General features: G+C 38.3%; 1 protein-coding gene across 4 annotated transcripts in view; it reads left to right on the top strand.

Annotated features, from left to right (window-relative positions):
* Positions 1-25,695, top strand: part of LOC126278568 (protein unc-80 homolog) — a 953,735-nt gene that overhangs the window by 386,048 nt on the left and 541,992 nt on the right. For 3 of the 4 annotated variants that reach the window (XM_049978772.1, XM_049978771.1, XM_049978773.1), the window contains one exon: positions 14,074-14,212. In XM_049978772.1, the coding sequence (XP_049834729.1) occupies positions 14,074-14,212 (139 nt within the window). Of the gene's footprint in view, positions 1-349; positions 380-14,073; positions 14,213-25,695 lie in introns of all 4 variants that reach the window. The other variant, XM_049978770.1, reaches the window with a different exon arrangement.

Below are 25,695 nucleotides of genomic sequence, written 5' to 3'. Positions count from 1 at the left end.
TAGCTACAAGGTTTCCAGCTACCTTTGTTTTATACAAATTTTGGGTATCAATAAAGTTTCCATTGAAGTCTGGCATATGATTCTTTGGCATACTTATTCAGAAAATGAAATGAAACGTCATTTATCTATTCTATTGAACATCTTAAAAGTTGCTCTAGAATGAAACAGAATAAATTAAAATTTTGTATTTATATATGCATAGGGTTTGCCAGATAAAAGTGCAGTCTCTTATCTTCTCGTGGTTATTTAGAGGGCAAGAACACTAGAAAAAACTTTATCAGAAACAACACATTTTATTTGATGATGATATTTTCCTTTGTACATATTGTTATTTTAAATCTTTTCACAGGTTAAAAGGAATTATTCAGAACTACAGCAGGTAATCATCTTCTACATCAATGCATCCTGAATTTATAAAGACCTTGATGCACAAGTACAATGACTCCTTTAACATAGACTTGATTAAAAACTAATTGCTTCATGTAAATAACATACACTCCTTTTCAGTACCCTTCAAAAACCCCAACTGAATAAGTGCCCTACCCACAGGTTTGTAAACACATTGTAAAGTTTGGCTGCACAATTCCATTGACATGTAGACTGACACTTGTTGATATGACATCTCTTTTAAGTATACAATCACAGTTTGTTTAGTATAAAACACAGTGTCTGTCTGGCAAACCATCTGCATATATACTTGCACATTACATAACCAAATTGCTTTAAATTAAAAGGAGATGCTATTTGCACTGCATGTGTAAATCCTTCAGCTAACTGTTGTCCTGTAATTCTTATCCTGGATATTTGAAAGAAATGTGAAAGATTTAATATTGTGCTATGTACCTGTCTCTTGATCTTTAAACATCACTTCAAAGTTTTGATTTGATCTGTACTGCATTACAAAATAATATGTGGCCATATGTACTTTTCTACCAAATGGCTATAGATAGGGACATGTAGTTTGACCATACTGCTCTGAGAGTGAGGAGGCAATAAGAAAAAGAACAAAGAAACCATGACAGACAGTAAAAGTGTGAGAAAGCACAACATTACTCAGCAGAGAAATAATTAACTCAAAGAGATGAGGAGAAAAAGTGAGATACATAGAAAAAAGTTTACAGATGATGTAAATAGAAATAATAATTTGAAAAGATATATATATTGGTAACATGCCTACTTTGCCAGAAAAGACTGAAAATAGAAAATGTGAAAACATAATTATAACATATTTGATCCAGTTGAGCTTAGTGGAGTGAGGTTCACACTGCTGATTTTTCTGTTGGTGTCTGTATGTGAACTTGATCCATGATACTGCCGCTTCAGCCCCCTTTTCTTTGAAACTGATTGTCACCTAGTATACGGGAACTTGTGCTTGACTTGGCTGTCAGTTCTCATGAAGATAGCTTGCACAGGTATGGGGTGCTTCTGTTCTGTGGGTGTCACTTCGATGTCCACTAATTGTGCTGGGCATTGAGCAAAACTGGCTGCAATAGTGATGGCATCCACTCTGGAGTGCAATATCATGGACTACGTGCAAAGTCCACCCACATAGTTGTACACAGGTTTGAGCCACTCTACTGAAACTGTATCCTGTTTGCTGTCCTTGTCAATTCTGAAATTGTGGCTTCCTCTTTAGACTACTTTGTATGGCCCAGAGTAAAGCAAAATGAGCAGTTGGCACATCACATAACCTCTGAGTCACATGTAGAACATTTTCTGTAGATCTTTGTGCATAGAAACCTTCCATTTCCATGTCTGACATGGTTGATATGCTGAGCATTCCTCATTCTGGCCCTAAGTTGTTGTGCGAAGTGCATACGTAGTTTAGGAATGATTATCTATGAAAAAGCTTGTGTGATTAACTCTCCAGGAGCTGACAGCTGCTCGGCATAGGTTTATTGAGCAGTAGAGCATTGTACGCCTTCCTTCACTGTCATTCCCAATCCAAGCGAGACCAGAGGCAGTACTTCAGACCACAACAAGGGGCTACAAGGGGCTATGCATTAGGGCAGGTTTGAGCTGGGGGAACCATTCCACCATCCGATTGCTAGTGGAATGGTACTGTAGCTTGTAGTGCAGTGGTGGTAAAAACTGCACAGGAGTAAAAGTTTGTGGATAAGTTGGCTTTCAAATTGCCTTGTGTGGTCTGTGATTATGTTTCGTGGAACACCAAACCTATAGAGAACAACAGAACCATGAGTCCACCAATGCCTCGCAAGTCTTGGCAGATATTTCCCAGATCATGGTGACATCTGGCCACCAGTTTAAATGGTCAGTCACTATGGGTAAATGGTGTTGTCCCAAAGATTATGGTAGCCGGCCCATTATGCCCACAGATAAAGGCAAAAATCTGACTGATGTCATTGAAAGTGAGAGTCTGGTGCAAAGACATGCCTGTCAATCTTATAACGTGTAACAGGCATGCAGGTTCCCACACATGTCCGTCTTCTGCACTCCAGGGCACACAACTTTATTGGATACTAATTTGTCTGTGGCTCAGATTTCAAGGATGGGTCAGGTTATGTAGTGCATTGAAAACCTCACAGTGACATTGTTCTGGTATGTAGGGGCGCTCCCAAACATTTGCTACATCATACCAAATTTTGTGTGGCACATTCAGAGCTGAGACACATCTGAGTCTCAACACTATTCACTGTTCACTGCATAAGAGAGGATCTTCCTATTGTATAGACACCAGTTCTGCCTAATGAATCAAATTTAAACTGGCAGGGTTCAGAGGTAGACAGTCTGCAACTTGAACAATTCCATTTAATAGTCAATTATATCTTTGCTCACTAGTTACAGTGAAGTCAATATGTGATTCCGGCACAGCATCAGACAATCGCACACTCGGCAAATTTATGTTATCATAGTGTTGTGTTACATTTTGAATTAACTCTGAACTTATAAACATAATGCTAATTGTACTTGACAGAAAAATGAAAACGTTTCGTGGAAGCCTGTACATTAAAATGTCTTACTGGCTCATTGGTTGCAAAGACAACCAAAGGCTTTCTTTAAATTTTCTGGAGTCACGTTAATTTTCTGTCAGATAACACATTTTTTAAAGTTATTTCTCACTTCTGAATATTTGAGAAATTCCTTTGCTGCTACAGTTCAAGATGTTTCATTTTCCAGAGTGATGACCACCATAGTTATACCTGGTAATTGCTTCTTCCTCTAGAGCAGTGAAATCTTAGCTATACTCAAAAAATTTGAAACATGGTAAACTGCTGCTGAAATTCTTGTGCCCTAAGTTGCTATGATAGGTTGAGAGGGCAAAGGTATGTGCGGTGGAATGTCATTAAATGCCTGAATCCTTAATGGGGCTTTTAAAAAGAAAAATGGAAATCAGCTTGTTGACATCCAGAAACAAATTCCATATTTCTTCTGGCACCTTGTGCTATCTGATAGCTTGTGAAAAGCTTGTGCTACACAGATCACATGAAGTATGTGTGGAAATAGTATTTTTAAAGTTGTTCCAGCCTGTTTCATGTATGGAGTAGTGTCAGAAGACAAATAATACATTCAGTTACTGTAATGAATTGGCAAAGAACCGTGTTGTAGTTGAATTGTCAACTTTTTCCTGACACTTTGTTGTAGGTGGGAATGCTGTTATTGATACACTTTTGGAAGAATCTAATAGTCCGACAATGACACTGGCAATAAAATGACCAGTAGGATCAGCTGACTCACCAACTGAAATCGAGATCTTTTTATTTTTTACTTCACCTTTAATGATTTTCAATACTCCTTTCTAATATTCACAGATGTAACATTTTACTTGCTGGGGACAAATTCGTCCATATACTTCTTGAAATCTGTCGTAGTATAGGATTCTGTAGTTGCCACAAAGGGATTCCTACATCAGTAAAAGCTTTATGTAAGTCAATTGCAAATTATAGTTTTCAATTCAGTGTTGCAGTTGTATTGGAAACAAAGAAATCTTCATCCCACTATCCCTAGAAGGTGCATTTTTATATTTGATTATACTGATATGTTGAGAAATGAAATATTTATTTTTGTAGTTCACTGATGGTTTACGTATTTTACACAGAAGTATTTTACCATCAGTAGAAAATAAGTCGGTTCCAAAAGTATTAATGTACTTCTTAATTTACTGCATAAAGAAATATCGAATTTTGGCGTATTACTGGCTACATTGCACAGCACGTTGTTTTGAAAACTGAAAGAGAGAGAAATTTAGAACAATAATGTAGCCACATTTTAGTTTGGCCCTCATTGTTGCTTTTGAAGGAATTATGATCTGATATGATGCCAAATAAATACAATCAATAATTAAGATTCTTACCTCTTTGAAGGCTTTTGTTTCACCAATTAGCCATTTATGTAAAAGCAGCCAGAGGCAATGTAAAACTGTGGATGGAAATTGCACAGATTCATGTTCATATTGAAAATACGTTTAACTCACTTAGAAAGGCATTCTGCCAATGTTCTGGTCTCCAGTTTCATATTTAGGTTTCCGTTCATCATTTTGTAGTTGTTTTGTGACTCATTTAGCATAAAAAATTGCTGTGATGAGATTTATCTCCTGGAAAATGCTTTTAGTCCAGTTCACATTTCAGTTTCATGTCTTCAGTGTGAATAATAATTGACGTACTCAGTTTTTCTGTATTTAATTTGAGGGGAAAGTTACATGATAGTGTGTGACAGCTGTAGGAGTATTTTTAAGACATTTGCTAATAATCTCAAATATTCTCATTACAACATTCTTGGGCCAGAGGATGGAAAGTGACAGGAGTGGGTGAGAAAGTGAATGCGAAGGAGATATCAAAGGTTTCTATACATGTACCGGTTTGCAGTTGAAAATAACATCAGACATAGTACATGTTTTCTTACACTTCCATATATTATTTTACATTCTCCAATGCATTTTGGAGATCCTTATATCAGTTTTTTGGTTTTACTTTACCAGCCAAACTTGCTTTTTAAGTAGTTGTATAACTTGGTATTATGTCTGTCGTCAGGCAGTATGCTGTTATATTACTTTTCCACTAAACACAAAATACTAAATTATTTATCTGAATATACCTTATTTTTTGATTATATCCAGACAGTGCCTCAAAGCAGGTGATTTCCTGGACTGATTCTGCCTGGTGTGTCTCAAATTAATGCCTGGCATTGCTGCAGAATGTTGTATAAACCCTCTTTCCAGTGACCAAGATCCTGTTTAACGCTACAAAGTAGCCCATTTGTGTATTTTCATTGGAATGAAATACAGTGGATGTATTGCTTTAGTATGGGTGTTCTGATTTTTCTTGTGATTGGGTTACCATAAGGAAGAAATGATGCCCCAGCCTTTCCCACAAGGCTTGTTTTTTAAGTACACAATGAAAGGTTATTTCCAATAAGTAAATTTATTTTCAGAATGTACATACTCCACTCTATTTTTCAGCATAGTTGCCAAATTTGTTGAAACCCGTATCATACCTCTCAACCAATTTTAAAATACCTTCTTCATAAAAACTTGCCACTTTCTCCGATAACCAAGAGTTCACTGCCGTTTTCATGTCCTCAACCATTGTAACAGTTTCCACTGAGGTGCTGTTTGAGGTGGAGGTATAGACGGTAATCACTCAGTGCAAGATCAGGACTGTAGGGTGGGTGGTCTAAAACTTCCCAGCCAAAACTGGCTAATAAATTGCGGATCTGACCTGCAATGTGAGGTCTTGCATTGTCATGGAGAAGAACAATTCCCTTTGTCACCATGCCACATCCTTTGTTTTGAATCGCTCTGCGTAGCTTTCTCAGGCTTTGGCAGTATGCTTCTATGTTGATAGTGATTTGCTCGTTGCATGAAGTTGACCAACAAAACACCATGTCTATCCCCCGACGCCATGATTTTGTGCTGGGACAGGGCCTGTTTGGCCTTCACCTTTACAGGAGAGTGTGTCTGCCTCCATTCCATGCTCTGATGCTTTGATTTGGGTGTGTTATGCGAAACCCATGTTTCGCCTCCAGTTACAATCTGACTCAAGAAGCCATCACCTTCTTCGTGATAATAAGTCAAGAGCTTCTTTGCACACTCAGATTTTTGGTTTTTGTGGTCCTCTGTTAGGAGTTTCTTTGGACTCAACAGTCTCCTAAACTTTAGGTGTTCAGAAACAATGTTGTAAAGTACTGATCTGGACACGTCAGGAAATTCGTTTGAGAGACCTGTTATTGTGAAGCACCTGTTCTCACGAATCCTTGCTTCAACTGAAGCCACCAAATCGGCAGTAATCAAAGAAGGGTGACCAGAGCGTTCTTCATCATGGACATTCTCATGGCCATCTTTGAATTCTTGTACCCACTTACACACTTTGCTTTCGCTCGTAACAGTATTACTTTACACTTTGCGAATCTGTTGATGAATTTTTTCAGCAGACAGGTTCCTTGCCGACACTGAGCGAACCTCACATGCGGCAGGTGAGTTGATAGTCTTAAACATTTTGAAAGCACAGAACAGAACCATACAGGTTAGCTACAGAGCTGAAACTGAGCACAGTTGTTCCCGAGGCATGCCGGTACATGACTTAAGCATTCATTGTGGTATGCACCTGAACTACTAATGTCTACAACAAAATGGACCTCACTTAAAAAAACACACCTTGTAGTTTTGTCATGATTTCATTCATTCATTTTTTGTTTGTTTTTTATTCTGAAATTTGTCTAGTTCTTCAAGTTTTGCCCCAAAAATAAGTCATATATCCTCTTCTATAGGATCATAAGACTTCCTTTATTTTGAAATTATTGAAGTTCACATTCCACATATTTTGCGAACAATGTAAGCATCTCCTCCTTTGTCATTAGGATGTGTTCACTTGTCCTCTTCAGAACTTCCAACACATGATCGGTCGAATTTTGTTGCGGAAGTTTGGCCTTCTTGCATGGTAGAAGGTGGTTCTGAATGAATACTCGAAGTACTGATACTTTGTTCCTCTTCCAGTTGTGTTTCCTATGCAACAATTATCTCTTCTTCTAAAAAAAAAAAAAAAAAAAAGAAGACACACATTCTTCAGATATTTTGTTTATTTTTTTCAGGCACAGAGCACTGAAACACAGTGGAAGGAAGTTGCACAAGAATTTGAGATTTGCTAGAACTTTCCTCATTGCGTAAGGGCTTTAGATGGAAAACATGCAAATCGTTAATCCTGCTCATGCTGGAGCACTTACTACAACTATAAAGACACTGTCAGCATTAATGGCATTTATGGATGGCGATTAGCAGTTTCTTTATGCAGAAGTTGGAGTGCGGTGATGTATTTCAGATGGAGATGCATTTAACTGTATAACTTATAACAATGTTTTTCAAGTAGGTGAGCTGCATGTACCAGGACCTGAATTTCCATTTGGAAGAACAGTGTTCAAGCGCTATGTAATTGTTGCTGATGATAGCCACACCCTATGTAACTGTTGCTGATGATGCCTTTACACTAAAAGAACATGAAATGAAACCCTGTACAGGTAACCAGAACAAAGGCAGCAAAGAAAGAATATTTAACAAGAGGCTCATTAGAACCCGATAAGTTGTCAAAAATGCCTTTGAAGTACTATCCTCTGTTTTTTGTGTTGATCCCCATAAAGCAACTGTTGTTACTTTCTGCGGTATTTATCTTGATAACTTCCTAAAAAGAAATCAAGAAGCTTGCCTACTTTATTCGCCACAAGTCAGTTTCGATTCTGAGAGCCTAGAAAGAGGGACCGTAGAACCTGGGAGATGGAGAGACCACCCCTTCCACTTACATCACTTTCAAGAATTGGTACAAATGTTGACAAAGATGCTAAGCAAGTGAGAAATGAGTTTGCAATATATTTTGTTACTGCTGAAGGATAAGTGGAGTGGCAATTACTAGTCAACACTCATTTTGCATCTGGGATGTGATACATCAAGTAGTATGTATTTTGGCACACAGAATCTGAATATACCTTTCAAAATGTTCTAGCAGATACCATTTTTGAGTTTTTAAAGTTTTTTTTTACTTTATCGCATTCAGTATTTCACTTTTTGCTGTTCTTCTGTTTTGGTGCTCAATTGTTTGTTTTTGATTTGCAAAGGAGAGCTAGAAGATCTACAAATTTTCAGTAAATGGTTGATGTGGCAATCCAGTGGTGTGAAGGAGATGCTCAATGAGTGTTTCCTGTGAAAGATAGTGCAAACTTTTTGTGTTTAAAATTTACACTAAGAAAAATGGCAACTATTAAATCTCGTTGCTGCCTAAACCACCCCAACAATTTTTGTTATGTGTGTGGGAAATTCACTCCAACAGCCCATAGAAAACCAATCACTGATTTGGTTAAGAAGGCATATGAATTGTGTTTTGATTATCCAGTTGGTGATCAAGATAAAAATTTTGCACCTCACATTGCCTGCATAACCTGTACTACAACCTTAACCGAGTGGTTGAAAGGAAAACACTGAGCCATGCCATTCGCTGTTCTGATGGTGTGGTGTGAGCCTAAGGAGCATTATTCAGACTCTTACTTTCGTCTTACAAATATTATGGGACATTCAAGCAAAACTAGACATAAAATAAAGTATCTTGAGTGCATTTGTTTGTGCCCCATGATGAGGGGTTGCCTGTTCCTGTCTGTAGCTTGAAAGCCATGGAACCAGACATCATGTCAAGTGAATCAGAAAGTGTTGAACATATAGAAGAGCACTGCCCTCAATGTCACAACACTTCGACTCAGCTCTTTAATCAAAAGGAATTGAATTATTTGGTTTGCAATCTAAAACTTTCAAAACAGCAAGCTGAACTCTTGGGGTCGAGACTGCAACAGTGGAATCATCTAGCTTCAGGGACAAAAATTTCCTATTTCAGATCAAAAGGTACTCCCTTCACTCAGTATTTTAATATGCAGAATTCGGTTTGTGTATGTAGAGAAGTCAATGGTCTGGTGATGCAGCTAGGTGTACAACATAATCCACAGGAGTGACGACTATTTATTGACTCCAGTAAAACCAGCTTGAAAGCAATACTACTGCATAATGGCAAGGCATTTCCATCGGTACCTTTGGCTTACGCAGAAGACATGAAAGAAACTTAATGAAACCATGGCTTTGCTGCTAGAGGCAATCAAATATAAGGATCATGACTGGCAGCTTTTCTGTGATTTAAAAGTTGTTGCACTCCTTATAGGTTTACAGGCTGGATTCATGAAATACTGTTGCTTTATGTGCCTGTGGGACAGCTGTGACACCAAGAAGCACTATACAGTGAAGGAATGGCCTATAAGGAAACATAAATGTGAACATTAACCCATTGGTTGAAGCCAATAAAATCATTTTGCCTCCTGTTCATATCAAGTTGGGTCTTATCAAGAACTTTGTAAAAGCTCTGGGTAAAAGAATATTTTCCGAAATTAAGTGAGGCAAAGCTGAAAGAAGGTATATTTGTTGGACCACAAATAAGGAAATTGCTCAAAGATCCAACCTTTGATACCAAAATCACAGATATCCAATTAGCTGCTTTGTCTTCTTTTAAAGCAATTGTGAAGGACTTTTTGGCAACAGAAAAGACAAAAACTATGTTACCACCATTGTGAATGATCTGTGGACAACTGCAGGAACATGGGGTGTAGAATATCACTTAAAATTCAATTTTTGCATTCTCTCCTTGATTTCTTACCAGAAAATTTGGGAGCCGTAAGCGATGAGCATGGTGAACGCTTTCACCAAGACATTCTTAACATGGAACACCAGTACCAAGGCCATTGGTGCCCTTCGATTATGGGTGACTACTGCTGGGGTCTTGTTAGAGAGAGTCATTAAACAGCAATCAAAAGAAGAGCTCTGTCATCACATTTTTCAAAACCCAAAGATGATTAAAGGTGAAAATATCTTTTGAACTAATTTGTACCTTTAATTAGCATCATGCCCATATGTACATACAAAATAGCATTGATTTCAAATGTTCTGAATGTTGTTTTTTTTTGTTTTACTTAATTGTGTCAATTTTTGCTATTACTATTTTTTATTCTGATATGTATCAAAGAAATATGATGTCATACAGAAAAACTGATTTTACCAATGTATTCAGCACCCCAAAATTAGGTAAATCCAACCATTTACAAACCAAATGCAGAAAAAAAATTAAATTTGTTAAGTAGTGTTATCAAGTTCATCGAAAATGCTGTCCTTTCAAGCAGTGCTGTAAACAACACATTTTCATTGTTCGCTGTTATGCAAATAAATATCTGTAATAAAAGTTGTATAGCTTGCCTCAAATGTCGATAAACTCAACCTTGATTTGTTAACATCCTTGAGGGATATGCATACCACTTGGATATGTACACCTCTTCTCTGCCCAATCGTGGTGTTTTCGAAGATGAAGGTTTATTGTATTCTCAGGGGAGTTGTGACCTCAGGTTATGAAGTTTGTTGTCCATCTCTTTATCAGTCATGCTGAATAAAGACACTAGTTGGTGATATTCATCATCTGAGGTGTTGGATCCCACAACAAGTGCCTTTCATGTATTCAATAAAATTTACTGTATTATTTCCACTCCATCTTGACAAGCAAATGGGAAACAAGATTATACTGACTGCTACAGAATGTACACAACTAAATTCTCTTTGTACACTTGTACCCAAGATGCAACACCATGAGTCTACCTGTGAAATGCACATGCACAGTAGAAAATGTATCTGTGATTTGTGCCATGTTTTCAATGAGTGAATGGACACAGGCACATGTGCCAGAACAGAGCATTTCTTGGAATTCTAATGTCGATGTTGCAGGTACATGTCGCAGGAACTTGCAACTTGTGCCAGGCACAAATCTCTGCAACAAATCCCTCTGGGTGAACATAGGTTTATTCTATAAATATGCCTGCTGGTTATTGATGCTAATATATATTACATTTTTGCACTCACAGCCACAACCTGTTCATCCTTACACCTCATTACGAACAACTGCTTATTGAGTAGTCACCCTGTCTTATGGAGGACCTTTATAATCATAACATCTGTTTCTTTTATTGTGAATTGATATTGTTTCTCAGATTTGAAAGAAAGTATCGAAAAAAATATATGTTTATAGGTGTAAAAAATAAGGATGGGTGAGAGGGAATTATTGACCCCCAGAAATGAATCTCTTTTACTGATGAAGATGTTAATCTGAATATGAGAAAGGGGAAGGAAATACACGGGGAAGGGAATCCAAAAGATGTGACTGAAATACATCAGAATGTAAAAATGTGCTCCGTGAAATAAAGCTGTTGACATATTGAAGAAAGTTGGTAATGGTCAGAATGGACCAAAGCTAAAGGATTGCTCATAAGGATCAGAATGAAACAGGAATTAGGAAAGAGAAATATAAACAAAGTTTTAAGTATTGTAGGTATTAAAAAAACAAAAAGCAGAAAACAGTAGCAACAAAAAATAAAAGAAAGGAAGAATGAACAAGAGAGGAAATGCACCGGACAGACAGGAGATATTTCATTGACCATGGTTTCATATTTCTTTTGAAATAATATTACAGCTGAGAATTTAATGCTTATTTCCATAAGAAACATTGCACTTTGTAGTCTTGATAATATGTCAATTCAAAAATACACACACAGTGCAATTTTAACTCTCCACGAGTACCTATGTCGCAACACCTGCAATTACAGACTATGAAAAACAAAGCACTAAAAAATTTAATATTTCTCATGAAAAATCTACATGGTGAAGCAACATAACCCTTATAAGAACTTAACAACTTTCCTTTTTCATGTGAAGTTTTTTGTGCATATCTGTCTTCTAGTATTTTAATCATTGTCATTTTACCCATTGCTTTCATTTCTCCCAAGTATTTCTTTAATGTTTCTCTAATCTCTGATTCCTGTAAACTGAAAGTCTTCTCTGGTGCTTGAGAGTCATTAGATTGTGAAAGCACTTGTACCAATCTATATCCTGTAATTTTTGCGTGTTTCCTAGATCACAATCCATAATAATATCTGTCTTGTTCCTGCCTCAATCTCCCTCTTTTTCAGTTTAATTTAAAGAAATTTAATTTATAGAAAGAAAATAAAAAATTACAAAATTTAAGTTTCAAATAGACTTCTTCATGTTCAAGTAATTTCTTTCACCAATCACAACTTTTAGCGATAATATAAGTAGGCATGATCTACTTTGATTCCCTGTTTAATTGCTTATGTTGTTGTTACTCATCTGTACATTTAAGTGTAGACCATATAGTTCAGGTGCAACTATTCAATCACCAACTTCCTGAGTTTTCTTGGTTATACACTCCATTAAGCATTGTGATACAACCTAAAAATCAGTTATAATGTTTACTTTCTTAAATATAAATATATGTATTCTACATATTAAATAAATGTTGCTTTCCTTATTGTTGCTGGATACTTAGTCTCCATCTAATTAAAGATTTAAGAGAATTTACATTCATTATGTAACTTAATATGCTTTTCCAATATTGTGTGTAATTCAGATACAGACAAAGACAGTTTGTTCTATTTGCCACTTAGGCTTGGCAAAAAAAGAAAACATATAACCTTCAACTACTAAATTCATTGAAATAAGTATATGTTTTAATTAATTGTTAAGATAATCTCTACAGTTTAATGTTCAAGGCATAATGAATAAATAAAAATTTTCTTTGACTTATTTTATGTTAGCAGTGAATTCTTTATAGTTCTGAAAAGACAGTTTTCTATGTTATGATGCACAAAACATTATTTGTTTACACTTTCATAGAAGTACAGCTTTGTGATTGAAAACTCAGGAAAAATTAATATGAAAATTAAAGCTCCATGTGCAAGTGTTCTTTGCCTGCAAGAACTGTTTAATTGCAAATCTTTTAGATGAAGTAGTTTAATAGTATCATAGATACTGTCTATGTTAGTTTGCTCTGGGCTTATGCTTTTATGGATGGTCTCCTCACATATTCCACTAGTGCAGTTATAGGAGAATACTCGTGTTGGTTCTCACTGCTTGTGCTGTAGCTTACTTGGGGCCTACAGTGTCACCAATATTGAGCAATGTAACTGCATGCCAATGAATTACAAATGCTTTGTTTTTGTGTTGGATGATTTGAACTGCATTATTTTTACAAACTCTTTATAAAGGGATAGCATGGAATCAAACTTTATAGAGGTAACTAGGTTTGCAAAGGATTAGGGCTGGATCATTCCTTTCCAAAAAGTTCCATGGAGGCAATGGACAAATTTCATGAAAATGTTTAAAAATTGTTGTTCATTGTTACATATCTTGAAGTATAAAAATTCTATGGAAGTACACTGTAAAATTGAATAATGCATTAATTGTACTGAATACACAGTAGAGTTCATTATGTGCAAAACTTGTCCTGTATGACAGTGAAGGGTATATGTAAATAATTTTTGAATGCCTCATGAGATCATATTTTGCTTGTGTTTCCTTTCCCTCTAAATACTCACTGCCCTTGAATATTGTTCTCTAGATTAACATAGAAGAAGATTGCACAACATGTGCAAAAATTTACTTCCCTATGAGAGCTTATTTGTCGATTCACTCTTTCATGCAAAATATTCCATACATACCAGGCTCTTCACCTGAGATTTATTTCGTTATTCCATACATCACATGGGAGAGAATCTTCAGGCATAAGGAATGAGTCAGAATCTACCGTTATGTATTATATTTTAACTACAAATATTTGATGTTAATGATTACTTTGATTATGACCACTAGATTTACTATTTAATTACTCTACTTTTTTGTTATAGATTTCTCAGTAATGATGGTATCTCAGGGATGAAAAGAATTTGCAGGAAATGTTATTTAGTTGTTTTGATCTGTGCCCATTCTCTTTAGCAACATTTCACTGCCTTACAATTTTTTACTTTTATGCACCTTCATATTTGGCTACATCACCATATTCAAGGAGTATCCAAGGAAACAGTTTCTGAACATTATAAGATCTTTGATAAGAAAATCATTATATTTGTAAAATAAGTTTTATTTGTCAACTACACACACACACACACACACACAGACACACACACACACACACACACACACAGAGTTATGCAAATTATCACACGTAAAAAATCAGAGGCACTAAACCCATTCCTTTTGGACAGATACATTGGTGAAGTTCATCCTGATCGTAACAAGCAGGTGTGTGGTCAGCCTGGAAACTTACCTCATGGAAACCAAAACCCCATCATCACTGTGACAGAACATACCCCAACTCCATCACCAGATTATTTAAAAAAACAGGTAAGTGATGTTAGAGAATCTGTTATCTTAATCCTAGTCAGTTCCTTCTAATATTTCCTTAGTGTACCTGGGGCTCTGAAAACATTGTGTGTGTGTGTGTGTGTGTGTGTGTGTGTGTGTGTGTGTGTCAAACAAATACTGCTCATCACATCTGTCATTAGTTGCCCATTCTTGATGGAAAGTGTCAGTTTATTTCCCATTGCAGACAAAATTATTTTTAAAAGTTGAATTTTACATGGCCATTCGACAGGGTGGTCTCAAATTAGTCTACCTCAATATTCTTTTCATCAGTGCAGGGTCAATTCATACCAAGTGGTCCAAGAAAAAAATAATTGTTTGCTTGACCATCTCAGAAAAATGTTATATTTGCTGGGTGAATTCGCCAATGTTTAGTAGTCATATATATATATATATATTAGAAAGAAACTTCCACATGGGAAAAATATATTAAAAACAAAGATTCCAAGACTTACCAAGCGGGAAAGTGTCGGTGGATAGGCACAATAAGTAAAACGCACAAGCACACACACAGAATTTTGAGCTTTCGCAACTGGCAGCTGCTTCGTCAGGAAAGAATATGAGGTTAAAGTGAAAATAAATAGAAATATATATAGGGAGACATAAAGGTGTGAAAAAAGTTGAAAAAGTGTTGGTTTGAGATGAGCTATGTTGATCCTGTGCTGAACTTAGGTTGGTGAACAACAATGGGTGCAAAGGTTAGGTAGTTGTGTTGTCTCCAAAACACGTTAAAGGGTTATGAGGTTAAAGTGAAAACAAATAGAAATATATATAGGGTGAGATAAAGGTGTGAAAAAAGTCGAAAAAGTGTTGGTTTGAGATGAGCTATGTTGATCCTGTGCTGAACTTAGGTTGGTGAACAACAATGGGTGCAAAGGTTAGGTAGTTGTGTTGTCTCTAAGACACGTTAAAGGGTATATGAGGTTAAAGTGAAAATAAATAGAAATATATATAGGGAGAGATAAAGGTGTGAAAAAAAGTCGAAAAAGTGTTGGTTTGAGATGAACCTTTGCACCCATTGTTGTTCACCAACCTAAGTTCAGCACAGGATCAACATAGCTCATCTCAAACCAACACCTTTTCGACTTTTTTCACACCTTTATCTCTCCCTATATATATTTCTATTTATTTTCACTTAAACCTCATATACCCTTTAACGTGTTTTGGAGACAACACAACTACCTAACCATTGCACCCATTGTTGTTCACCAACCTAAGTTCAGCACAGGATCAACATAGCTCATCTCAAACCAACACATTTTCGACTTTTTTCACACCTTTATATCTCCCTATATATATTTCTATTTATTTTCACTTTAACCTCATATTCTTTCCTGTGGAAGCAGCCGCCGGTTGCGAAAGCTCGAAATTCTGTGTGTGTGTTTGTGCGTATTATTTATTGTGCCTATCTACTGGCACTTTCCCGCTTGGTAAGTCTTGGAATCTTTGTTTTTAATATATATATTTCCACGTGGGAAAAATATATCTAAAAACAAAGATGATGTGACTTACCAAACAAATGTGCTGGCAGGTCGATTGACACACAAACAAACACAAACATATATACAAAATTCGAGCTTTTGCAACCGGCGGTTGCTTCGTCAGGAAAGAGGGAAGGAGAGGGAAAGATGAAAGGATGTGGGTTTTAAGGGAGCGGGTAAGGACTCATTCCAATCCTGGGAGCGGAAAGACTTACCCTTGTCTTAAGACAACACCACATACAAAGTTTGCCAAGGTAATCCCATTCCTGATGTCCAGGCGGAGCTTCAAGGAATCCTCAGAAACTTAGGCCCCCTACAAAACCTCTCACCTGACTCCATCAACCTCCTGACCCCACCAGCACCTCGTACCCCTACCTTCTACCTTCTTCCTAAAATTCACAAACCCAATCATCCCGGCCGCCCCACTGTAGCTGGTTACCAAGCCCCCCACAGAACGTATCTCATCCTACATAGATCAACACCTGCAACCCATTATATGCAGTCTCCTATCCTTCATCAAGGACACCAACCACTTTCTCGAACGCCTGGAATCCTTACCCAATCTGTTACCTCCAGAAACCATCCTTGTTACCATTGATGCCACTTCCTTATACACAAGTATTCCGCACGTCCAGGGCCTCGCTGCGATGGAGCACTTCCTTTCACGCCGTTCACCTACCACCCTACCTAAAATCTCTTTCCTCATTACCATAGCCAGCTTCATCCTGACACACAACTCCTTCACTTTCGAAGGCCAGACATACCAACAATTAAAGGGAACAGCCATGGGTACCAGGATGGCCCCCTCGTATGCCAACCTATTTATGGGTCGCTTAGAGGAAGCCTTCTTGGTTACCTAGGCCTGCCAACCCAAACTTTGTACAGATTTATTGATGACATCTTCATGATCTGGTCTCACAGTGAAGAAGAACTCCAGAATTTCCTCTCCAACCTCAACTCCTTTGGTTCCATCAGATTCACCTGGTCCTACTCCAAAACCCATGCCACTTTGCTTGACGTTGACCTCCATCTGTCCAATGGCCAGCTTCAAACGTCTGTCCACATCAAACCCACCAACAAGCAACAGTACCTCCATTATGACAGCTGTCACCCATTCCACATCAAACGGTCCCTTCCCTACAGCCTAGATCTTCGTGGCAAACGAATCTGCTCCAGTCCGGAATCCTTGAACCATTACACCAACAACCTGAAAACAGCTTTCGCATCCCACAACTACCCTCCCAACCTGGTACAGAAGCAAATAACCAGAGCCCTTCCTCATCCCCTCAAACCCAGAACCTCTCACATAAGAACCCCAAAAGTGCTCCACTTGTGACAGGATACTTCCCGGGACTGGATCCGACTCTGAATGTGGCTCTCCAGCAGGGATACGACTTCCTCCTAAAATCCTGCCCCGAAATGAGATCCATCCTTCATGAAATCCTCCCCACTCCACCAAGAGTGTCTTTCCGCTGTCCACCTAACCTTCGTAACCTCTTGGTTCATCCCTATGAAATCCCCAAACCACCTTCCCTACCCTCTGGCTCCTACCTTTGTAACCGCCCCCGGTGTAAAGCCTGTCCTATACACCCTCCCACCACCACCTACTCCAGTCCTGTAACCCGGAAGGTGTGCACGATCAAAGGCAGAGCCACGTGTGAAAGCACCCACGTGATTTACCAACTGACCTGCCTACACTGTGACGCTTTCTATGTGTGAATGACGAGCAACAAACTGTCCATTCGCATGAAGGGACACAGGCAGACAGTGTTTGTTGGTAATGAGGATCACCCTGTGGCTAAACATGCCTTGGTGCACGGCCGCGCATCTTGGCATAGTGTTACACCGTCCGGGTTATCTGGATACTTCCCACCAGCACCAACCTATCCGAACTCCGGAGATGGGAACTTGCACTTCAATATATCCTCTCTTCCCGTTATCCACCAGGCCTCAATCTCCGCTAATTTCAAGTTGCCGCCACTCATACCTCACCTGTCATTCAACATAAGCTTTGCCTCTCCACTTCCGCCTCGACTGACATCTCTGCCCAAACTCTTTGCCTTTAAATATGTCTGCTTGTGTCTGTATATGTATGGATGGATAAGTGTGTGTGTGTGTGTGTGTGTGTGTGTGTGTGTGTGTGTGTGCGCGCGAGTATATACCTATTCTTTTTTCCCCCTAAGGTAAGTCTTTCCGCTCCCGGGATTGGAATGACTCCTTACCCTCTCCCTTAAAACCCACATCCTTTCATCTTTCCCTCTCCTTCCCTCTTTCCTGAAGAAGCAACCGTTGGTTGTGAAAGCTAGAAATTTTGTGTGTGTGTTTGTGTGTTATTTTATCGTGCCTGTCTACCGGCGCTTTTCCGCTTGGTATATATGTATTATTATTTAAATGGTGGCCATATTTGTCCCAGGCTGCATTTGTTTTTTTCGTATTTGTAAGCTTCTACACATTTTTTTATTTTTTTTATCTTTTCTGTTATTACAGTGCATAGTATAGTAACTTTTTCATAGAGTGTCAATGGTGAGCAGCTTACACTTAAAAGAATACACTATTTTAAAATATGGATTTTTTAAAATTTTTCCATTTTGTGGCCTGTAATATTTTTGTTGGGGGACCACATAAAAATCTGAAAATTTCACAGTTAATGGACCTTTATGATATCAAACATCAGTATAAATTTCAAATTTGAGATTCAATCAGAAGTTATGGAAAAAAAATTACAAACTCGAGTCAAAAATACGTTTTAAAACATCTGCGATATCTAGGCTTATGGACTAAAATATATCAGTTAGAGTGTATAATTTAATCATCTCTATGATTACGTACTTTTTTTATTGAAAATAAGCCTACTAATTACATTATATTGTTCTCTTGTTATTTGTTTTTAGTCCATTGCTTATTGAACATTTGAGAAATTTGTTTACTCAAATTGGGTGTTAGATTAGAAGTCCACCACGTCACAGTTGCAAATTCCATGGGAGACAGCTTCCTTAGTACATTTTTAAGTGGCATCCAAACTTGAGCCTTCTCAGTTTTTTAAAAAGATGTCCTTGATCCTGTAGGGTGCTAAAATACATGTACATCTTGTTTTTGACAGTCAACACTATCAACTTCGCCAATCCACCATTGCTCATCATAAACACAATCCACTATGTCTTTGTTTTGAAGGACCAGTTGTACAAGTTTTCCACACTGATGAATTCACTATCAGGCAAAGCTGATGTGATCTTACACTTCCTTACACTTCAGTAAGTTGTGTGAATGGGGTACAAAACAATGAAAAGATCAAGGCCATTAATCTTCTGACAAGTGGTGCACCTTTTCTTCAAGACACTGTCATATACTTCTTGTATTTCTTCACAGTATTCAAAAACATACGTAATTCCTTTGATATATTTTTACAGAATTCAAATATTTCTTGAAGTGTTATGATATGATTGTCATTGGTCCACTGTAGACTTGCTTTTGTGACAGCTCGCTTTATTGTACCCCCGACACCATCACAAGCATTCTTCCCATGGCCTGAAGTGAAAAAGTGCCATTCTACATCAAACCCAAAATCTTCTTTATGAAAGGAGATGTTAATAATTTTTTGTTTGTTTTTATATTGACTTCCTACCCTATCTGAAAAGTAAACCAGCTTTTTTTGTGGTAGGGTGGTGCTGTTAAATGTAGTTTGTTAATTTTAGTCGAAAAATGTGCACTGCTGTTGTGTTGTGTTCATGGTAGTCACTTATGAGTCAAAAGATTTGGCTCATTAGCTTATCTTCATCTTAGAATACAAATGGATGAGCTATGGCCTGTTTGTTTACCCAGTGGTGCCCTTTTACTTCATCTTGAACAACAAAGGAATATTTTTCCAAAATGTCAGCAACAACTAAGCATTCATCAGCTGCCAAGGTTTGCTTTTTTCACAAGCTGTATCTACTTTAGTAATGGTTGCCGATAAGTCACAAAATTCTGTATCTGAAGTTTCACTATCTGTTCTCTTGTGAATTACAAATATCTTAGAATACCATGTTGCACACAATGATTTTCATGGTAGGAGATTGACAAAAGGGCTTTTATTTTTAGAATAATCATCAAATGTGGTCTTTTATTTTTAGAATAATGATCAAATGTTATTTCTCACATACCTTTTGTTATAGGTTTCTTATGTTTCTGAAAAGGGTCCATGTAAGACTGACCAAAAATGTGATGAAATTTTTTAAGTATTTCATTTCATGGTACTTGCATGTTGCTTTGACCTCTGGGCCAACTTGTAAGTAAAACAACACTTTTTCTTCTTCACTGTAATCTTCGATTAAAGTAATATCTTTAGGATACACTCCATACATACTTTTATGACATGTTTCATTAATAATCACGCCATCAGAAAACTGAGACACCATTTTTGAACTGCACACTTCAAGAACTTGCTAAACAAGTGTGAGTAAACAATTATTGGTTTAAGGGGGAAGACAACAACCAGACTTGTATAGGCTTACAGATGCAATTGTTAGCCTGCTGAAACAATTACCACAGCATTCTTTGACAAATAATTATTTGCTAGTGTTCGTGGTGTGTTACATTATGCAATTGGTATACTTTATTTGATTACCCTACCAGATATCGCAAATGTTATAAAATGTATTTTTGACTCATGTTTGTAATCTTTTTTTCCATAACTTCCACTTCAATCTTAAAGTTGAAATTTATACTGACGTTTGATATCATAAAGGTCTATTAACTGTGAAATTTTCAGATTTTTATCTGGTTCCCCAACAAAGATATTGCACGTCACAATTTTTTTAAGTGTATGCTGCTCACCATTGGTACTCTATAAAAAGTAACTATATTATACAGTGTAATAGCAGAAAAAATATTAAAGCTGAAAAATTAATCTTTCTTTAGAAAACTACTGTTCCAAAATTGAGTTTTTTTTTAATTTGTGGCTGATACAGTTATACTAAAGATATATTAAAGAATACATTCAGCTAAGTGATAATGATGTTAATTTGTAGCCCAGAGTGTGTTGAACTAAATGTATTTTATCTGAAAGGCTTAGGACAATCCACTACCAAACAATTGTAAAAAATGTAGATGCTTGCAAATAGGAAAAAATGCATACGCCCTGGAACAAATATGGTCACCGTTTCAAAGTAATAAACAATAAATTTAAAAAATATAGTTTTGTGACTACTGAATATTGGGGATTTCACCCAGCAAATATAAAATTTTTCTGAGATAGTGAAGCAACCAGATCTTTTGGTATGGATTGACCCTACAGTAAAAGATGAAGAATAACCAGTACTCCATCAGAAACTGAGCAGTGCTTTTGCATGGCTATAGCAGTCAGTGTGGGCTGGGGCAGTACTGTCGCTGCTGGAGTACTGGTAATTTTTCATGTTTTACTGTCCCTGTTAATATATATCAATAAAGCACATATTGCACTAGACTTATTTGGGACTGCTCTGTCGAATGAGCATATAAAATTCTGCTTTAAAAATGAAGCTAGGGAAAATGCAGGATGGAATGTAACAATACTAGAGAATATTGCTACTCGCCATATAGTGGAGATGCTGAGTCACACAACAAAAAGATTCACACAATTATAGCTGTCGGCCATTAAGGCCTTTGTCAGCAATACACACACACACACACACACACACACACACACACACACACACACACACACACACACACACACACACAACTTGCACAAATATCTGCAGTCTCAGAAAACTGAAATCACACTGCGAGCAGCAGCACCAGTGGAGGATGGGTGTGGCAACTGGGTAACGGGATAAGGAGGACGCTGGGGCGTCCCCAGGGGGAGAGATAGTATGGTGGGGGTTGCAGACAGTGAAGTGCTGCAGTTTAGACGGTGGTCAGGAGAGAAGGTGGGGTGGGTGAGGTTGGGGGGGGGGGGGGGGGGTTGAAGTAGCGGAAAAAAAAGAAATTAAAATACTGGGTGAGGCGGTGAAATGACAGCTGTGTAGTGCTGCAATGGGAATACTGAGGGAGCTGGATGGGTGAGGACAGTGGCTAACAAAGGCTGAGACCAGGAGTGTTACGGGAACATAGGATGTATTGCAGCGAATGTTCCCACCTTGCAATTCAGTAAAGCTGGTGTTGGTGGGAAGGATCCATATGGCACAGGCTGTAAAGCAGTCATTGAGATGAGGGATGTCATGTTTGGCAGCGCGTTCAGCAACAGGGTGGTCCAATTGTGTTATGGTGACAGTTTGTCATTGGCCATTCATGCAGACAGCTTGTTGGTTGTCATGCCTACATAGAATACAGCACAATGGTGGGAGCTTAGCCTGTACATCGCATGACTGGTTTCACAGGTAGCTCTGCCTTTGATGGGATAGGTGATGTTAGTGACCAGACTGGAGTAGATGGTGGTGGTAGGAGGATGTATGGGACAGGTCTTGCATCTAGGTCTGTTACAGGGCTATGAGCCATGAGGTAAGGAATTGGGAGCAGGGGTTGTGTAGGGATGGACGAGTATATTGTGAAGGTTCGATGGACGGTGGAATAACACCGTAGGAGGGGTGCGAAGAATAGTGGGCAGGACATTTCTCATTTCAGGGCATGAAGAGAGGTAATCAAAATCCTGACAGAGAATTACATCTTTATTATCTGGATTGAAGGTGAGGACACCCTCTCCACATTCCTCCAAAACCTCAACAACTTCTACCCCATTTGCTTCACCTGGTCATACTCAATCTACCTTCCTAGATGTTGACCTCCACTTCAGAGATGGGTACAATCGTACCTCCATTCATATCAAACCTACTAACCACCAGCAACACCTCCACTTACACAGCTGCCACCCATTCCATTCCAAGAAGTCCCTTCTGTACAGACTAGCCACCCATGCTCGTTGCATCTGCAGTGACGAGCAGTCTCTCTCAAAATATACCGAGGGTGTCTTGAATCCTTCACTGACCGCAATTATCCTCCCAACCTTGTACAAAAGCAAATCTCTTGTACCTTATCTTTCCAGTCTCCCACCACCTCCCAAAGTCCCACAGTCCGGCCACAGAGGAGCAGTCCCATCATAACTCAGTACCATCCGGCACTGGAGCAACTGAATTACATTCTCCACCAGGGTTTTGATTACCTCTCGCCATATCTTGAAATGAGATGTGTCCTGCCCACTATTCTTCCCACCCCTCCTACAGTGATATTCCGCCGCCCACCGAACGACTGGGTGTTGTGTTGTCCTAATCATCATCATTTCAGCCCCATCAACGTGCAAGTTGCTGAAGTGGCATCAAATCGAAAGACTTGCACCCAGCGAACGGTCTACCCTTCAGGAGGCCCGAGTCACATGACATTTTTTTTACTAACATCACCTATCCTATCAAAGGCATGGCTACCTGTGAAACCAGTCAAGTGGTTTTGGTTTACAAGCTAATCTGCAACCATTGTGGTGCATTCTGTGTATGAATGATAACCAACAAGTTGTCTGTCTGCATGAATGGTCACTGACAAACTGTCGCTGAACATGCTGCCAAACATGACATCCCTCGTCTCAATGACTGCTTTACAGCCTGTGCCATATGGATCCTTCCCACCAACACCAGCTTTTCTGAATTGCAAGGTGGGAACGTTCCCTGTTGCCATTGCAGCACTACACAGCCGTCATTTCTCCACCTCACCCATCTTTCCGCTACTCCCCCCCCACCACACTTTCTCTCTTGCCCTCCATCTAAACTGCAGCACTTTGTGGTCTGCCAGCCCCACCATACTATCTCTCCCTCTGGGGACGCCCCAGCGTCCTCCTTACCCCTTTACCCAGTTGCCACACCCATCATGCACTGGTGCTGCTGCTCGCAGTGTGGTTTCAGTTTTCTGAGACTGCAGACATTTGTGCAAGTTATGTTTGCGTGTGTGTGTCTGTGTGTGTGTGTGTGTGTGTGTGTGTGTGTGTGTGTGTGTATTGTTGACAAAGGCCTTAGTGACCAAAAGCTATAATTGTGTTAATCTTTTTGTTGTGCCTATCGTGACTCAGCAGCTCCGTTATATGGTGAGCAGCAACTTTTCTTCTCTAATATTGCTTTAAGAATCTGTTTATTTGTGATGAGAAACAAACCAACACCATCTGTTGCCACTGGGTGTTGCATAAAAATGTAATGAGCTGTATTTGTATGGGCTGATCCCAGATATGCACTGCTAAAACCAAATTGCAAATGTCTGATGAAACACCATTGAAAATTCACCTTATCACTCTTAGGAGAGACATCCTGTATATATATGGTACTAGGTATGCTATTACACCTTTCGACTATTATCAGGAAAATGTGATACTTGTCAGATGAGTTTTATAATGACAACTACTATGAATGAGTAAAATAGTGTCCATTGATGCCTGAATACGACAGATCCAAAAATTAAATTAGATTAAGTTCTAAATTCCACAAGAATTTGAAAGCAATTTTTACCCTGAACCTGCTCAGAGATTAAGTTAACAGGGTGTAGACGACCCGGGACAACTGGGAGATCCGGGAAAAACCCGGGAATTTTTTCATCCGGGAGAAAACTGGGAAAAACCTGGGAATTTATTAGAATTCCGGGAATTTTTCATTGTTTTAGTTTTCTGTCAAGTTTTTGTAATTTTGACTGGTAAGAACCGATATTCTAACAAAGGATATTACTGTATCCCACTACTGCAGAATAATACTTCAACAGTAAAACATAAATGAGAGAAAAAACGAAAATAACTTCAATTGCAACGGAAATGTGCCATATACAATGATACACAGTGCTCATGCAAGCGTCTGCCAACAGCAAAATGTGTCAAAGGCTTTAGGAAGACTATGCAATGCTTCATAACAACAAATTGCCTCCAATGACCGTGAAGTCACAACTGTTTACATTAGATTCGTTTTAGCAGTTACGTGTGCATGCACATTTGAATTGTGTTTGAGTAGTTGATTCTCCCGCTTCTGGCTACAGGAGTGTGGTTGTTGGCTGTGCAAGCAGTCGCAGCTAGATGCTACTGGGAAAAGGGGACACCAAATTCATATTCTTGAGGGAAAAAAAAACTTTCACAAAGCGCCTCGGAACCAGTGCACGTTGGTCTATCGATTATTCATATGATTTTGAAACGCATCTCTGTTGGTTTTTGAACATATTTTAAGTTGATTTCTGAGTGCATGCATAGTGTACGTGGCCAACGTGATTGTTGTTAATGTGCCACATCGACATGATTTGCCCCAGTGGTCATGTGTGAATAAGGAAGTGGAGCAGACAAACAAGGAGTACAAAGCTATCTGTAAGCACTTTAAGAATGTTTCCTTAATTAACACCAGTAGTTGTAGCAGAGAATGGCATAGCAAGCATGGTCAACATTTCAGTTATCTAGGTAAATGTGCTTTAAGTGATACAATTATCGGAATAGTATTGGATAAGCTAGAGAAGGAAAAAAGACCAGTAATGTATTTGGATTATGTTTCAACAGAGATGACAAAAAACTTGTATTGCATAGACCAGGTTGGGTGTTCTACTAACATAAGGACACAACCTGGTCAACTTTCATGAAGTAACAGTAGGTCATGTCAACTAAGAGAATATGCAAAAAAAGAAATGCCTAAAGTAGAGTTTAAAATATGCTACCTCAATATTCAGGGCATAGCAGATAAAAACTTAATTGTCAACAAATTTTCAAATGAAAACGTGATAGATATTCTATGTTTAAGTAAACATTGGTGTAACGAGGATGAGCTTGGGTACAAAGTATTGGACGATTACACACTACTTAGTTGCTATTGCAAAAAACAGCACTTACATGGTTGGGTAGCAATATATGCAAAAACACCTCTTGCACCAAACTGTGGCAGGATAGATCTCAATACCCTTTGTGATGAAATGCATTTTGAAATATCAGGTCTAGTAATTGAGAGCCTTAAGCTGATGGTAGTAGTAGTGTACAGGCCACCTAGTGGTGACCCCCATATCTTTCTGGAGAAACTTGGGGAACTCTTAATG

The sequence above is a fragment of the Schistocerca gregaria genome, chromosome 6 (assembly GCF_023897955.1).
Source record: "Schistocerca gregaria isolate iqSchGreg1 chromosome 6, iqSchGreg1.2, whole genome shotgun sequence".
Lineage (NCBI taxonomy): Eukaryota > Metazoa > Arthropoda > Insecta > Orthoptera > Acrididae > Schistocerca > Schistocerca gregaria.
The sequence above is the reverse complement of the archived record's forward strand: the minus strand, read 5'-3'. Positions and strand labels throughout refer to the sequence as shown.